Below are 17,003 nucleotides of genomic sequence, written 5' to 3'. Positions count from 1 at the left end.
GGTGCACGTACAGCCTTGGGAGGCAGAGGGATGCACAGCGAGCCGCATTCACACCCCCAGGGCAGCCAGGGCCGGGGGCGTGCGGGAGCCCCGGGCACAGCTGGGGGCGCGGGGAGCAGGGACACGAATGGCGCGAGCAAGGGGAGGGCACCGGGCACCGGCCCCGGGGGGGCAGCACGGACCGGGGAGGCACGCGGGGACCCAGGGGAGGCCCGCAGGGCAGGAGGGGACCGAGAAGGGACCCGCGAGACTGGGGGATCCCCGCAGCAGCTCCCGGGGAAGCCCAGGGCCCTCAACCCGCGGTGCGCGCATGCGCGCTGCACCGGCCCGGCACTTATTTCACAGGCAGTTCGGGCCGCGGCGCCCCCGCGAAATAAGTCCTGGGCTCGGCCGTGCGCCTGCGCGGTAGCCGAGAGCCGCGCGCGGCGGAGCCCCGTTTCCCCCCCCTACCCCCACCCCACCACCCTCCCTCCCCGCACCCACCGCCCGCCCGCCGCCCAGCCGGAGCGGCCGCCGCCGGAGCCGGGCAGCGGGACCCCGGCCTGAGGTAAGCGCCGGGCCCGGCGTCATCCGCCGCGGGGCCTCCGCACGCGCCGTCCGGCCGCCGGGTCCCTGCGGAGCGTCAGGACGTTACGGCAGCGGCAGGAGACGGCGGCAGCGCCCGGCCGCCCGCCCCGCGTCCCCCCCGCCCCCCTCCTCCCTCCCTCCCGCGCGCCCGGCGCTGCCAGCGTGAGCGCGCCCACGCGCCCCCCCCTCCCCGCTCCCGCCGGCCTCGCGCCCGGCGCCGCCGGCGGGAGCGCGCGCGCCGCTCCGCCACCGCGGGAAGCGGGGGGACACCCCCGGTGTGCCCGCGCGGCGCCACGCGGGGCAGCGCGAGCTGCCCCCCCCAACCGCCATCGGGCCCCGGGGAGCCCTGCGCGAGGCGGCACCCCCGTGCGACCCCCCAGCCCCGGCACCCCCCCCCGTGCACCCCTCTGCAACCGCCCCCGCGTGCGCCCCCGGATGCGCAGCCACAGCCCCCCCGTGCACCCCGTGCAGCCCCTCCGCGCGCCGCTTTGCACCCCCCGCGCCCTCCATGCGCCCTCCCCGCAGTGCACCTCTGTGCGAGCCCCCGCCCGCTGTGCACGCACCCCTGCTGAAGCCCCTTCCCTCTCTGTGCACCCCTCCCTGCACACCCACCTTCAGCCCCCGTCTCTGTGCACCCCCCGTGCTGCCCCCGTGCACTCAGTGCTCCCCACACACCCCCTGTCCCCCAGCAGTTCCCCCCCCTGCTGTGGGACCCCAGTTCAGTGCGCCCCCAAATCTCTCCCTCCTTTCTCAGTGCTGCAATGCCATTTTTTTTCCTTTTTTTTCCCAACTCACCCACAAGTTTTTCGTGCAGCCGCTGGACCTTGCTCAGCGCCCCTGGGGTGCACAGAAACGGGGTGCTCCCTCGCCCCCCACTGCTGATGACTTCTCATGTTTTCAGCCCAGTTTTTATCCATCCTACACCGATTCCTGCCCGAGGTGTTTGCCCGTGGAGCGGGAGAATCCTGCGGTGCCGCCAGCCCCGGTGGGAGCTGGGGGGATGCCCGGAGCACCCCAAAACCGGGCACCGGGGCAGAGGCCATCGTGGGTAACACCCTGCAAGGAGGGTTTTACCCCAAAAATCAAGACAAGGGCATAGGGAAAGAGCAACCACAAAACTGCAGTAATTAAACTGAACTCAGCCAGGCATCTGCACTGTGTGTTGCAGCTTTGTTCCCCAACGTGCAGCACCAAGCAGGTTTTTAGCTTTTTTTTTTTTTTTTTAATTTTTTAGCTTGTTTTTATCCCGCTGGCTGGGGTGTCGTGCAACCTGAGCGCATAAGGATGTGTGGCTCCTTGTGCCTTTGCTTAACTAGGTTGTGTTTTGGTTTGATAGTTTGAAATACATTGGGGAACGCACCTTCAAACCATGTGTCTTCATCAAAGAGTTTCTGCTGAACGCCCCTGTGCCCACCACCCAACCTGCAGAGCTCCCGCTGAGTTTCCAGCCTCCTCTGGAGCACTTGGGGATTTGCTGGTCCCCATCTCCGGAGCGCGGATTCCCCGCAGCCCCCTCGCCCCCACTGCACTGATGCTCTTTCCGTGACCGATTTTAGCAGGAGATCTTTTGACGTGGAGCTTCTCGTTTCTCCGCAGGCAGCCGCTGACCGAGGGCTCTCCCGCCCGGCGATGGCGACTCCGGACGTCAGCGTGCACATGGAGGAGGTGGTGGTGGTGACAACCCCCGATGGCGCGGTGGACGGCAGCGGCGTGGAGGAGGTGAAGACGGTGCTGGTCACCACCAATCTGTCCCAGCATGGGTAAGAGATGGGGTTGGTGTACACCAGGGTGATGTGGTTAAAAACCCCCCACCCGTGGTTGTAATCAGCTGAGCTGGGGGGATTTAATCACCTCCATCACGCTCCTGTGTCACTTGTCACGCTGGGGACCTCGGTGGTGCCCAGGCAATCTCTGGTTCCTCGTTAGGGCCTCGCGGATGCCCCTCGGGGCTCTGGGCTCCCAGAGCAGAGCAGGTTCCACTTGGTCTGTTAAGGCTGAGTTACCACGGGTGCTTTTGAGCTGGTTTTACCCAGAATAAAAAGCAACGCAACAGTTTGGTTTGGGTGTTTTGGAGAAAATAAGATATCATTTGTGAGTGGATGCTGGAATGGACACCAATCCAGTTGGAACAGGACACCAGTAGCTTCTCTTTAATCTGCGATTGGAAAGACCTGTGCTTTGTGTGTCTGTATTTCTGATCAGCATCCTCAGTGCTGGTTTCTGGTAGAGACCTTTTTTCTCTCTGGAGTTTCCAGGCGAGGCAGGAGCGGAGGGGAAAGGAGACGCAAACCCCGCTGCTTTATCAGCACGCGCTTTCTTCTCTTCCTCCCATCTGGTTTCTGGATTCTCCCGGGGAGGAGGATGAGAGCCGTCCTCCCCCGGCTTCGTCATGGCAACCGGCGACGGCAGGACCGGCTTGGTGGGATGCGCTGGGGGGGGTTTGAGTTCTCCCGCTCCTGCATCTGCCTCGGTCTGTTCCTCGGGATGGGATGGGATGGGGGAGGCAGGGTGGAGAAAGTCGCCCTTTTTGTGGTTTTTCCTTCCTCCCCTCCAGTTACCCCTCCATGACAGACACAGACTTTAGTCGCTTGAATTTTTCATACGAGCTGTTGAAGTTGGTTGGTTTGTTTTTCCTCTGGGGTTTCAGCTGTGGGCTGGGTTACTTCTCTCAACCCAATCATGCCTTGCCGTCGTTTTTTGGAGCGATGCAGATGTGATGGAGCCCTGGGGGAAGTTCCGTTTCAGGTGCTGGTTTTCCGCTGGACTGTTTGCTCTTGCCAGGTCGGTGAGGGTTTGATCCAGTGGCAGAGCAGGGTCGGGGCTGGGGAGCACTGGGCTTTGCACCACGGGCACCCTGCTGAAGTGTTTTCACTCACCTTTCTCCAAATGCATCTGGAGAAATGCAAGAACCAAGCAGGAAAGCGATGAAGAAAAACCATGTTACGATTCTTCAATTTTTCTTGTGTCGAACTGATGTGTCTGTAATATCCACCCGCGTGCAAATGCGTTGGCTCCGAGTTTACCTTCTTGAATCCTTTTGCATTCACCATCACCTTGCCCTCCCGGGGTCTGGGCGGTTGGTTGCTGGAGTTGCAGTGGGACATCCCATGGTGCCTTCCCCGCACCCCGGGTGAGGCCGAGCTGCCGCCCACGCTGTTCCCTATCTGGAGCTGGCGCGGACAGGGATGCTTTGAAGCCGCAGTTCCGCCCCAGAGCTGTGCTGGGAGCCCAGGATGGAAAAACCAGTTGCTCTTGAATTTGCTTGTCCCCGTGGCACCGATGCTGGGAAATGTGGGTACCGGTGAGTCACTGGGACCGTTCTTTTAATTCACCTGACGTACCAAACTGGGGTAGATTTCAGATTTATTTTCTCTGTGCAGTCTTAGGAAGTTTATATATTTAAGTATGTTAAAAATCAGCTGTTTTTCCCCCTGCTGCCCCTGCAGCTGCAGTAATTAGACGTTGTCAGTAACAAATCAAATGCACATCCTAAAATGTGTTAGGGACGGTCCAGCACACTCCATGCTGAGTGCTGGCCATGCTGCACAGGTCGCATCCATCTGGGTACCAGCGTGGTTCCCACCCTTGCACGGGACCCTCTGATCACAGCCCTAAGCACCTTTCCTGTCTGAGCGTGCACCAAAGCTTGTTAAAGGCGTCCGGGGCTTTGTGTGCTGCAGTGAGAGAACCTGTGCTGTGTCTGGGCCAGCAGAGCACCAAGAGGTGCTGGAGATCTCCAGGGTGGGGAGGATGGAGGTGACCTTCACAGCCAGCAGAGAGCCGGCTGCTAGTTAATATTGTGGGTATGTTGAGTTGTAAGAGGCTCCGAGGTTGGTCTGTAGCTGATATTATATCTCTGCTCACAAATCCACCATTAGGGTTTGTCGAACCCCTTTATAGCGTGTTTGTGGCTCCTGGAGGTTCTGCTCCTGGGAGCATCCCGCGTACTGCGGGGTTCAGCAGGCCCGCTGCCCAGGCAGCAGCAGCAGCGTGTTTCACACATGTTTTTCCTGGGGAAATCTTCCCAGGCACAGCTGCCAGGAGCTGGCAGCCGCTTCTGAGCGAGGGGCCGTGCTGACAGCATCGCTCCCCGCCAGCTCCCAGCACGAGCTGCGCCGGAGGCGGCTCCATGGGGCTGGGATTAAAGGGGAGGCGAGGCAGAGCCTCTTCATCTCCATGTGGAAAAACAGAGCGGAGCCTCTCAAACCCAGAGCTGACTTCCAGCTCTTGTGGGAAAACATAGTCTGAGGGATTTTGTTTTTTTGAAGCAATGTCCCCGTGGGGCGTTGGGTGTGGGGGTGGCACGTCCATGTGGCCTAACTCTGCCTCTCCGACTCTCTTACCAGTGGGGACATAAATGAGGATACACTGGAGACCGAAAATGCGGCAGCTGCAGCTGCTGCTGCCTTCACAGCCTCCACACACCTGAAGGAAGCGGTCCTAGGTAGGTTCAGCCCGTGCTGGAGCCCCCTGGTTGTGCCAGGCCAGCTCTGCCACCCTGATGTGACAGAACCCTGTGGTGGTGGCAGCTGAGAGGGTCCAGACACTGCTGGGCAGAGCTACTGTCTGCCCTCAGGGATGCTGTCCCCAGCATCAGAGGATGCTCTCGCAGGAGTGCCAGGGATGCTCTTCCCTGGGATGACCAGGGATGCTCTCCCAGGGATGCTCTCCCCAGGATGACCACAGATGCTCTCCCCAGCATCCCAGGGAGCTGGGTGATGGGACAGGAGCTGGTGCTGCTGCCTGGGCAGCTGCTGCCCTCTCCTGGTGCCGGATGAGACCAGTGTCTGGCCATTGCCAGATCCTGCCCTTCCAGCTTGCCGTGGGGATGTCAGTTTTGCAGCAAACTCACCAGCTTTGGTTACAAATGAAAGTGAATTTAGTGAGCACACACTGTACACAGCTGGGCTGGAGTTGCCTTAAAACCAATTGTGCTCAGTAAGCAAAAGTGAATGTGTAATTACCTGAACAACATAATTCCTTTAATTTTTATCAAGAATTGGAATTTTTCAGCCCTGGCCACTGATTTCTCAGATTCCACACACTGAGCTGTGGCTGGATCAGTATAAATCTGCCTGTGCTGTTTTGCCTGAGGAATTTGGGTGCTCAGATGCTTTAGTAGCAAAGTGCAAGTGGATGGCGGCCACAAACCCCAACACACCCCACTGTACATCATCTATGTTTTTTCTTTTAATCCTGAGCTTCAAAACTGATTTACTACTGTATGAACCGGAGGCTGCGACTCATGTTTCTTTTTGATGTGTCCCTTCCTCTGTGCCCTGTGAGAAGTGAAGATGGCTGAAGATGAGGACAGTTTGGAGGCAGAGATTGTCTACCCCATCACCTGTGGGGACAGCAAAGCCAACCTCATCTGGAGGAAATTCGTGTGCCCCGGGATCAATGTGAAGTGTGTGCAGGTGAGAATAAAGTCCCTGACGCTGGGCTCCTGCCTTCTCCTGGTGTGGATGGGCTTTGGTTGGATGCTTTGCATCAGAACCACATTGTGATGGGACAGGAGGAGATTCTTGTTGTACCTCGTATTTGTCGTCTTGGCCATACTGTGTGGTCCTGGCTGGAGAGATGCTGCCTGAATTTAACTGCACTATTGGAGAGTTTGAGAAATTTGGGCACTTCCAGTGTCTGCTCAGTTTGAAAGTGGAGAATTTGTGGAGAAGTTTGTTGGTAGGGACCTGCTGAAGAGCTTCTGCTGTGTCCTGGATAACTTGTGGTTAAAATTTGCATGAATTTGGGAATGTACGGTGAGTGATGCTGTTGTATTAATGCGTGGACCTGCTGAGGGAGCATCTTCTCGGGGCTCTGCTGCAAGGGGCTTTCCAAAGGATGGTCCCTCATAGGGGAGATGGTCTTGTCCATCCCCAGGCAGAGGACAGCTACTGCTGCAGATAAAGCTGCTGCTGCCCAAAACTAGTCCTCTCCTTGTGCCAAGCCCGTGTACTTGTTCACAGAAGCAGTTTCTCGTGCAGTAATGATGACTGAGCTCTATGTTGGTCAACATGAGCACAGAAAAGAGGAGCCCTGGACTCGGGAAATCCTTGGAGATGGGCTGTAAAGCTGCTCTGTAGAGGACAACGTGGTTCTGCAGGTGCTTTTAGGTCAAGACACGGGTTCAGGCACCGCTGGATGTGTTGGGCAATCAAGGGGAAGAGCTGGCGCTGGTGTGGGTTCCAGCTCCAGCTGCTTTTCTGCACAGCGGGTGCACTGGGAGGGGGCAGAGGTTTCACCGATACCGACGCTTGGGCTCAGGAGCAGGAGGTCAAAGACCGAATGGCGCTTCTCCCCTTGCTGGCGCAGGGTGACGTGTGGCCCTGGACACAAACATCACCGAGGGCAGCGCGGCTTTCATTGGGAGTCTGCTCGTTAGTGGCAGCGTGAGCAGCTCATGGCGGTTAATGGTACTTTGCATAAGGTTTAGCTGTTTTAAATCATACTTTGCACAAGGTTTGGGTGTTTGTACTGATACTTTGCTCAAGGTTTAAGTGTTTTTCTCAGCTGTCCTGGGTGTTCAGCAAACTCCTCCGTGCTGCAAAGCCCTCCAAACCCTCAGCTTTGAGCAGCTGTTAACTCACCATGCCCAAAAGCAATATTTGGCTTTAATTTGTGTAATGTCAGTGTTGTCTGAGGCGGGGACGCGTGTGTCAGCCATCTGGCTGAGGCTGGGGTGCGGCTCCAGGGCTGGGCACTGGGAATGGCCACCCCGGCTCGGCTGCAGAGTCGTGCTCGTGGGACACGCATCGTTTCATGGCTTGTCACACTAACGTGGCGCTTCTGCCTCTTGCAGTTTGACGATCACCTCATCAGTCCCAAGGAGTTTGTGCACTTGGCGGGCAAGTCCACCCTGAAGGACTGGAAGCGGGCGATTCGCATGAATGGGATCATGCTCCGGTGGGTCCCCTCGTTTGTCCTGCACAGCGGCAGTGGAGGTTTCTTCTTTCTGGGGATAACTCTGGGGCCCCGAGCTTTTGACATGATTATTTTGCTGCTGAAGAGAGAAATGTGCTGCTGAACATTTGTCTTAATACCAGCCTAACTGGTCAGAAATTAAATCTGTTCCAGTTCTTTACTGCAGCTACATCATGATGGGCTTGATGGGTTTTTACCCCCATCCCAGCCCCCTGAAAGGCTTTGCCACCGCAGGAGGGTTGTGTGTTGTCGGGTTTGTGCATGTGACCAGCATGGTGCAGGCTCTGGATGCTGTTTTAATTAACTCTTAGTTAATGCTGCCTCTAGGACACAGGGGAACTTGTTAAGGGAAATTTGGGCTGTTGCCTTAACTCACTTGACTTTGGTTTTCATTGAGGACTCTGAGCAGTTCGGGGACACCAGGAGCAGCATCTTGCCGCGTCCCCACACTTGCTCCTTGTCTTGCAGGAAGATCATGGACTCGGGAGAGCTGGATTTCTACCAGCACACGAAGGTCTGTTCCAACACCTGCCGGAGCACCAAAATTGACCTGACGGGAGCCCGGGTGTCCCTGAGCAGCCAGACATCCACCGAATACATCCCCCTCACGCCCGCCTCTGCCGATGGTACGTCCAGCCCTTCCTCGCACCCCAGACGGGCTGGGAAGCCTTAAATCACAATGAATGCTGCACAACCAGCACCCCTGATGGGTTGTTTTTTCTTTTTGCTTTGAGGGTTGTTTTACCCTCTGCTTTCTCTCCCTGCCCTGATGCAGGGTGGCAGGGCAGGAGTCCTCCCCAGCTCTAACCTGGCTGCTTCCGGAATAACTCGGGGGGTTCCATTTAAGGCTTCCTGGCTGATTTATTATTGGGTTTGTCCAGTGAAACACTGAAGAGAACCAGGGAATACAACTTTCTTTTTAATCTTCACTCAACGTATGCAGTTCCTAAAACTGGATTTAAATGATGTTGCAGCTATGGAGCTGTAGCCCTAAATTTAATTTGACCTCTTTATGTTATTGAAAAGCTAATTCCTAAGTACTTCCATATTTCTTGACTCCTTTTGCTTCTGAGAGTTAAGAACACCCTCTGCAGCCCCCCAGAGAGCCCCACGCACCCCAGGGCTGTGGGGCAGAGCCCCTTGGCCGGAGCCGCCCTCGGCAGCAGGACACGGTGATGGTGAGGAAGCCGAGGCTGGGCAAAAAAAGCATTACCAAAACCAAAAATCAGACTGTAAATCGGTTTGACTTTTGCCCTGAGCAAAACTGGTGTGTATGCAGGGCGGAATGGGAGGGAAACACTGCTCCTGGGTGTGTGTTCTTGTGCAAGGGTTGCGGAAATAATCCCTGGGGTTTTGCACTGCAGCGTGGAAAAATAAGTATCGCTGGCACAGCAACCGCGCGCAGCCTCACCGGCCTCTTGGGCTTCTCTCTCTGTTCAGCTTTGAGAGTTACGTTCAAATAAAAGCGCTCTGTGCCATTAAAAAGAAGTCACAGCAGTGCAGCAAGGGAGCGTGTCCCTCAGAAACCGCCCTGGCAAATACAGAGAAAAATCAGGACTTGGGTTTTCTCTTTTCTTTTTTTTTTTTTTTTTTTTTTTTTTGCTATTGGTTGCAGTGAACGGATCCCCGGCTACGATTACCATAGAAACGTGCGAGGATGCCAGCGACTGGAGCAGCAGCATCGGAGGTAACGGCGGGGACCTGGATGGGGATGTGGGAAAGAGGGAGATGGGGGAGTGGGATGGGGAGCGGGACGGGGGGCAGGACCCCTCTTTCCGGAGCAGCCCTGCTCGAGCCTCCGCTCACCGGCATGCAGTGCTGCATTCTGTCCTGCCTGTGTGCGGTTCGAGCGCCGCATCGGTTTGGGATGGGATTGTTTTTAAGCCTGAAGATGTCAAAGCATCAGCCAAGTGCTCGGTGTGGCTCTAGGGGGGAAAAAAAATCAGAGGGGTCGTAAAATCCTTCTTGTTTCTCTCACGTGCTCTGAGCAGCAGGGTTCTCTGTAGCTTCGATGTTGTGTTGGTGTGACAGAGGGTGGGGAAACGTGTCCTTCTCCAGCTGCCCCTCCTGCGGGTCTGCACTCGGGCTGGGCTTTGCCCCAGCACCCCAGACCTGCAGCCCCAGGGGTGTCACCTTGCAGAGACCAGAGGGAACCCCAGCGCGGGTCACCACTAAAACCTCCCCTGAGGATGCTGAGCTTCTCTCTTTCTCTCCAGATGACACCTTTGCTTTCTGGAGAGGCCTGAAAGACACGGGTCTGCTGGAGGACATCATCCAGGAGTTCCAGCAGGAGCTGCTGGAGACCATGAAGGGTTTGCAGCAGCGAGCGCAGGAGCCCCCGCTGCAGCTGGGGGGTGAGGAACCGCGCATGGGCGCTCGGAGCTGTCTTGGGAGAGGGGTTTGGGGAGTTTTTTCCTCCCTGGAGATATCTGGATGGCACGTAGTTGATAATGCCTCAGTCCCATTGCTGGCTGCTCCCGGCCATGGTCGGGGACACTTTGGGTGGCCTCAGTTCTCTAGTTCCCTGTGCCTGGAGCTTCCCATCTGCTGGCTCTGGCTCGGGCCAAACACTTGGCTCGAGAGCTGAGGTGGAATTTAGGCCATCGGAATAACGATGCGGCAACCAGCTACCGTGCCAGCGGATCTCTTATCACCCCTGCTAAGGAGAGCACTGTTTACACACTGGTGACCTCTTGCACTTTCTCATGACTTCTCCCGTCTCCTCTTGCCCAGCCTCTCGTGTTACCCTCCCGCAGATTTTGGGTGTCTCAGCTGAATGCGTTCTCTGTCGCGTGGCTTTCTACCAAGCCTTAAGTAGTTTGTGTGGGTAATTTTCCTTTCCTCAAAGATCTGTGTCTTGTTTTTAAGATGCTGTTTTACTCAACAACGTGGTCCAGAACTTCGGTATGCTGGATCTGGTCAAGAAGGTCCTGGCCAGCCACAAGTGCCAGATGGATCGCTCACGGGAGCAGTACGCACGGGATTTGGCAGGTATGACCCCTGGGTCACGCCAGTGCCATTTCTTTCTGTGTAAGAAAGTGGGGTTTGTGTTAAATCTAAACCAGCGGTGGTGGAACCGGCTGCTGCTGCTCCTGGTGTCACCGCGGTCCCTGGGCAGCTGTCCCCGGGACTGAGCTGACCTTCCTGTCCCCCCAGCCCTGGAGCAGCAGTGTGATGAGCACCGCAAGCGAGCCAAGGAGCTGAAGCACAAATCACAGCATCTCAACAATGTCCTGATGACCCTCACGCCTGTCTCTGTCCCCGCGCCATTGAAACGTCCCAGGCTGACCAGGGCCACCTCCGGACCGGCTGCCATCACCTCCCAAGTCCTGTCCCAGCCGGCGCAGCTCGCCGTCACCCCCGGCGTCCCCGTCTCCCAACTCACCAACCTCCCTCTCGGCAAAGTGGTCTCAGCCCTCCCGCCCTCGGTGCTGGGGAAGAGCCCGGCACAGCCGCCCGCCGCCAGCTCCCCGGCCTCCCCGCTGCTGGGGGGGTACACGGTCTTGGCCTCCGCCGGCTCCACCTTCCCCGGGACGGTGGAGATTCACCCGGACGCTTCCAACCTGACGGTGCTGAGCACGGCGGCGGCGCAGGACGGCAGCACGGTGGTGAAGGTGGTGAGCCCCTTCCAGCTGCTCACACTGCCGGGACTTGGCACCGCCATCCAGAACGTGACACAAGTGGCTCCCGCTGGGAGCACGGTCGTGACCGTCCCCTCCGGTGCCACCGAGGCCGCTGGGGATGAGCAGGCGGCCGCCGCCATCGAGGTGACTGCAGTGGCCGACGAGGCGGAGCAGAAGTGAAAGGGGGGACTTGCCCGGAGGGGACGCTGGCCGTGCCGCTCGGGGGAACTGCCTTTTCTCTGCGCTGCGGGACGAGGAGCGGTGTAACAAGCTTAACGAGACTCAGCGGCTCGCATTGGCAACGAGGAGGTTCATGTCAGAGGGAAGGAGCATGAGGAGAGACACCTGGAGAAGGGAAAGGAAAAGATGCTCTGCCCTGTTTGGATGAGAGAAAAAAAGAAAAAAAGCTTAATTTTTTATAAAGCTTTCCTCCCCTGTTCTCTTGGAATAGTTATTCTGTTGTAGCTTGTCAGCCCGAGCTGGAGCAGCATCCGAGGAGCAGGGGTGCAGGGCAGGAGCAGCGGCAGTGACAGGCAAAGCAGGTGAAGCGCTGGGATGGCACCGGTCCGGCTGCCGAGGGTCCGGCTGCCAAGGATGGGGCTGCCAAGGGTCCAGTGGGACTTGACAGGACACATCCAGGAGCCCCGGGAGAGGGGACACCGGGGTGTGTGTGGGGTTCGAGTGCAGCGTGGGCACAAGGGGGGTGGCAGCAGCGAGTGGGAGCTCCTGTGGCAGCGGCCAGTGGGTCACCCAGGTCTGTGGGGGAGAGAAACCCAGAGGGCCACGCAGAGCTGTGATTTCTGAGAATTTCTAGTTTTTTTCAAAAAACAAGTCTGTTCTTTGGGATTATTTTTAAGCAAAGCCCTTTGGTTGTGAAGATCGTGCTGTGAGGCAAGATGAGCTGAATGGCCACACTCTGAGGAGCTTGCACTTCCTAACGAGGTGGGACGCTGGTGCAGGATCAGCCGGTCCCCAGCATCTCGTCAGGTCCTGCATCCCGCGGGTTGGAGCAGCCACTCACAACGGGGTGGTCGACACCCCAGTTTGACCATTCCACTGGCTGCGAGTCCCCCAGTTGCCCCGTTCGGGGCACACGCGGCCGCAGCCACAGTCACACCGTCAGGAGTTGAAGTGTTTGTTGGCGTTTCTACAAACTTGATCTGGCAGCTGCAGCGATGACAGGTCACTTTAATGAGCTAATAAATATTTTTTTGAACGAGCGCTGCTTGTTTATTGTGTTTCTGTGTCTGTTTGCAACGGCTGGGGTTGCAAAGTGGGGCTGAGTTGGGACAGGAAGGTGCTTTTAATAAATATAAATGCACGTGTACTCTGTGATCGCTGCTGTCCACACGTGTGCAAAGGTGGTCTGGCTCCTTTGGGGGCTGTGGCACAGTGTGACACTCTAACCCGTGTCCTGGGTGTTCGGGTGTCTGGGTTGGGATGTATCGCTGCCTTTGGGGAGTTTATTACCCACAAGGAAGATAAAGATGATATTTTGTTTGTCTGAATCTGCTGGCTGTGTATGGAGGTGCTGGTCCGGTAAAATACCAAGAGGAGTGAAACTTGGGGAAAATGCTGGGATTTGGTAAAGGAGGACAAGAACTGGGTTTTGCATTAGGAAAGGGTGATTCTTCTGTTGGAGGGAGGCAGAGAAACCCCTGGGCGCTGGTGCAGACCCTGCCAGAAGTGCGAGTCTGAGCGATTTCAGTGCTACCTCCATGGATGGGAGCAGCTTTATCCCAAATATCTTCATGCTATAAAAGGATATATTTTTTTTTGCAGCTGATGCTTTTAATTTCAGGAGCTGGAAAGGCAGGTGCTGCCCTGCAAGCCTGGTGGAGCCCAAGCTGGACGAGAGCAGTGCTTGTGTGGGACATCTTCCATCCCAGCTGTGGGACGGCGCTGCCCCAGCCACGTTCGGAGCCGCAGCCGTGCCGGTGTGTCCTGGTGTGGTCGGTCGTGCCGGTGTGTCCTGGTGTCGTCGGTGTGCACAGGGCTGCGGAGCCTGAAAAGCGGCTCCAAAGTCTGGTGGTCCATGGGACAGACCCAGCTGTGTCCAGTGCTGACAACTGCCGGCTCCTCGAGCTGCCTGTGTGGGAGTTACTATGTGCAATCAGGAGGAAAAATGATTAATTCCTCTAAGGCATTAGATTTGGTTTCATTTCACTGAACCTGCGGGTGATAAGGTGTCCTGCCTGATTGGAGGTTTTCCCTCCCAGGCTGCTGTTGAGATATCGCTGTCATTTCTCCTTCACTATCTTTGTACTTTGGACAGTGTGAGCGTGTCAGACCAAGGAAATACAAAGGGTTGTGATCACCCTGAGCCACCTCTTGCCTCTCCAGCCTGAGCGGCAGTGCTGAGCTGGACCTGGGGTTGTGTTTCCAGCCCAAAGCCCCCTGTTCTGCAGTGTGACCATGAGTGAAGGTCCCTCTATGGTCACAGGGACACTTTTCCCAGCAGAGCTGGGGGCTGGAAAGTGCATTGACCCTGCACTCGAGAGCTGAGGGCTGAGCATCCTGCACCAGCCCGCTCTGCTGGGGACATTGGAACAGGCTGCCCAGGGCAGTGGTGGAGTCACCATCCCTGGAGGGCTTGAACAGATGCTGAGGTGAGGTTCTCAGGGACATGGGGTAGTGCCAGGAGTGGGGGAACGGTTGAACTCGATGACCTTGAGGGTCTCTTCCAACCAAAACGATTTTATGATTCTCTGACTCTATACACCTTTACCTGTCCCAGAGACTACAGGTCGCTTTGTTGGCATAGTGTTCCCCGTGTGGGTGTACTTTGCCCTGCAAGGCAATGCTTCGTAGGGATGTAAACAGCTCTTGGGGCTATAAAGCTCCATGGGTGGCTGTGGGCTGGTGCAATCATCATCTCCCTTTGCAGCAGCTTTCAGGGCAGCTGGGCAGGGAGGTGCTGGCGCTGCAGCCCTGTGTTCCCAGAGAGACCAGCAGGGATGCTCTGGGCTGCCCCAGAGATGTGCTGGGCTCCCGAGGGCATTGCGGTGCGTTCCCCCGCTGCAGAGGCTGGTGGGGCCACTGGTAAATTGTGGTAGGGCTGAGGCTGAGGCTTGGGAAGGAAAAGCGAGGGGAAGTTGTCTACAGCAAGCTGTAAATAGAGCTATCGGTCAGCGTGTGGATAACGGGCTGTGGGCCGGATGCAGCAAGGATGTGGCCACAGGGGCTGGAGCAAGATGCTCTGGCCAGAGGGAACGTCCCACAGTGTGTGTGGTGGGTTTGTGTCTCGGTTCCCCAGCCCTGGCTTCAGCAGCAGGTGAAGCATTGCTTGTGGGGAGCATGTTCCACCTGCAGATCGGTGCAGGCTGTCCCTGTGGCACTGACCGCAGCACCGAGACCTGGGGCTCTGCGCTGAGGACACCCCAAGTGAGGCTGCGCCCACGGGCCGAGTGCTGCCACGAAGACCAGGGGGCTCCCGGGGCTGCAGCAGCGGCTGTTGTGAACCCCAGTGTGTCAATCTGAGCCTGGGATCCCTGCAGTGGGGTCGGGGCTCCCCCGTACCTGCTGCTGCTGCAGTGGCTGCACCCTCGGGGGCTCAGCCCTGACCCCCTTTCTCCCCAGTGTGTCCCGTGGGGAGCCAGGGCTGCTCCACTCCCAGCCACGAGTGGAGGACTTGCATCAGAGACAAGTTACATCAGGGCTGGGATGACTCACACCAAGTCAGTGTTTTTCTCCGGGTTGTGCGGCGATGGAGGCATGGCCACTTGCATTTTCTCCTCCTGGCATCAGTCCTGCAGCATTTGGGAAAGACTCGCGGTGCTCCTGCTGCCCGGGCATCCAACTGGCAGTGGTGCCAGCAGAGCCGTGCCCTGGTCCTGCCACTGCCCACGGGCTGTCGGGGTGTGGGAGGCTGCAAGAAATGTCCAGTTCCTCAGTCGCTGTGTTTCTCTGCGCTGGTTGGAGGTGTTACTGGGTCAGGAGATGCTCCAGCATCCCGGCGAGAGGCCCTCCCAGGTCCCAGCTTGTCCTTGCTGGTTGTGCAGTGGATGAACGTGGTGCCTGGGGTGGGGGGGCTGTGGCTGAGCCCGCCGGAGCAGCAGTGACAACACTGTGGAGAAAATCCTCCGTGGCTGTTGGTCAGGTCGCTGCAGGAATGGAAACCGAAACTCAAGGCTTTCAGCTGGGTGTTTGCTTATCTAAAATCAGCATATTCTGGGTTTCAGCGTTTCCCCACCCTGACACGGTGACACAGCTTCGCCTCCTCCCCGCTGGCAGCGCAGAGCCGTCCTCTGCTGCAGGAGATGGAGGAGCAGCACAGCCCGGCTTTTCCCCGGGGTTTCGGCTCCGTTTCTGTCGTCTTTTCCTGCATGCCGAGCACCACGAGAGGGTGAAAGCTCATTTCTGCCGGTGCTCTAGGGAAAATACCCACCTGTGAAATTAGGGTGTAGCATTGGTGCCAAGGCTGCTCTGGGGGCACTAGCCTGGCACTGGCATGCTGGGGGGGGGCTGTTGGGGGGTGTTTTGTTTCTGTTTTCACTGCTCTCTGCTGATGCCTGTGCTATTAGACACGCTGTGGTTTAGAGTCAGTGATGCTGGAGTGCTGCAGGAGGATGTTTGTGCTCACAGACAACACAAACCAGGGATGGGCTCCATCACTGTTGCTGTCCCAGTGTTTGTGCTTGCCCCCCCAGCTCGGGGTCTGGAGCTGGCACCTTCCTGAGCTCTTTGGCCTCGCTCAGCTCCAGGGCTGCATCTTCCCTGGGGAAGGGGCCGCTCTTTTCCTGCGCAGGGATGGGGCCCCGGCGCTGATAACGGTTCTCATGGCAGCTGCAAAGGGAAAGGCCAGGAAGCTCCTTCCCGGGCAGGGCAGGGGGCTCTGCAGGGGCAGCTCCTGAGGGGGCTGGTTCGCACAACCACCCACCACTCTGGTTGGTCCATCCAGCACCCGCAGGTCTGTGCAGCTCCGCACCCTCCCCGCAGTGAAAGCCCCTTTCCGTCGGGGCGCCCCCTGAGCCAGTCGATGGGTGCAAAGTGGGAAGGTAAAAACATCGTTCCTCTTCCTTCTTCCTTTGGTGTTGACAAACATGCCAGAAAACAGTCCCTGCCCCTCCTTTCTCCCCTGCTACTCTGCGGGCTGTTTTTTGTCTCCTCAGCATTTCCTCCTCCCGCTTGTTTCCGGGTCAGTTTTTATTTCCCTCTCTGACCCTGGCTTTGTGTCGGGGCACCTGTGCAGCATCACCGAGCAGAATGTGCCCATCCCTCGACGGAGGCACTTAACAACGTTGCAGTCAGCGGGGAAACTTTGCTTCCAGTGCCTGAAACCTCTTACAGTCACTCATAGTTGGAGATGTGTGAGTTTTGCCTGTTTGCTTCCCTGAGCTTGCAGCTGCCCGTTGGCATGAAGATGATTCTATTAGGTGGGAAGGCTGGGGCCGGGCAGCATAGCTGTGTTGAGCACAGTGTCTGCTCTGCAGGTTGGTTCTTTCCGAAGCCTCGTGTCCGGGCTGGTGAGCCCCATGCTGCAGTGTGGTCCTGGGGGGCTGTGGGGTTAGAGGAACCTCTTGAGGGGGGCTTTGGCCCCTCGGAGGGTCTTGGACTGCAGTGTTAGCAGAGTTCTCTGTGCACAGCACCCTCGATGTACAGCAGCACCAAACTGTGCAGGGGGAGGATGCTGACCCCGGGCCGTGCTGGGGCTGCACTGAGCTGCTGGGAGGCTGAGGAGCCCCCCAGGTGCTGAGCATCAGCTGATGGTGCTTATGTGATGGCACGTCCCTGCACCCCAGGGTGCGGGTTCTTGTCACCCAGGGTGTGGGTGCTGCCGCCCTGCACTGAGCCCATTGCAAATACCCTCGGAGCACACTCGCTGCCGGGGGGGAATTTTTTCTGTTTGTTTGTTTTTTGGCTCGAGGTTGAACTTTCTGCAGGCGGGTGCAC

The 17,003-nt window shown here is 57.6% G+C and overlaps 1 protein-coding gene across 4 annotated transcripts; it reads left to right on the top strand.

Moving 5' to 3' along the window:
- The first annotated feature begins 251 nt into the window (after positions 1-251).
- On the top strand, positions 252-12,332 carry GMEB2 (glucocorticoid modulatory element binding protein 2). Of its 4 annotated transcripts, none has more exons than XM_082065380.1 (10): positions 252-547; positions 2,164-2,327; positions 4,914-5,011; positions 5,857-5,984; positions 7,367-7,470; positions 7,957-8,114; positions 9,104-9,175; positions 9,705-9,842; positions 10,357-10,479; positions 10,645-12,332. In XM_082065380.1, exons 2-10 carry the CDS (start codon positions 2,197-2,199, stop codon positions 11,289-11,291), a joined length of 1,599 nt encoding a protein of 532 aa, XP_081921506.1. In that variant the 5' UTR covers positions 252-547; positions 2,164-2,196; the 3' UTR covers positions 11,292-12,332. The 4 variants fall into 4 exon arrangements, with proteins under 4 accessions (XP_081921506.1, XP_081921507.1, XP_081921505.1 ...); XM_082065381.1 differs by lacking the exon at positions 252-547 and adding an exon at positions 877-933; XM_082065379.1 differs by lacking the exons at positions 252-547; positions 9,705-9,842 and having other exon boundaries at positions 2,170-2,327.
- Positions 12,333-17,003: the final 4,671 nt, after the last annotated feature.

This window comes from Streptopelia decaocto, assembly GCF_964273445.1.
Source record: "Streptopelia decaocto genome assembly, chromosome: 14".
NCBI classification, from domain to species: domain Eukaryota; kingdom Metazoa; phylum Chordata; class Aves; order Columbiformes; family Columbidae; genus Streptopelia; species Streptopelia decaocto.
This window is presented reverse-complemented; position numbering and strand designations above follow the sequence as displayed.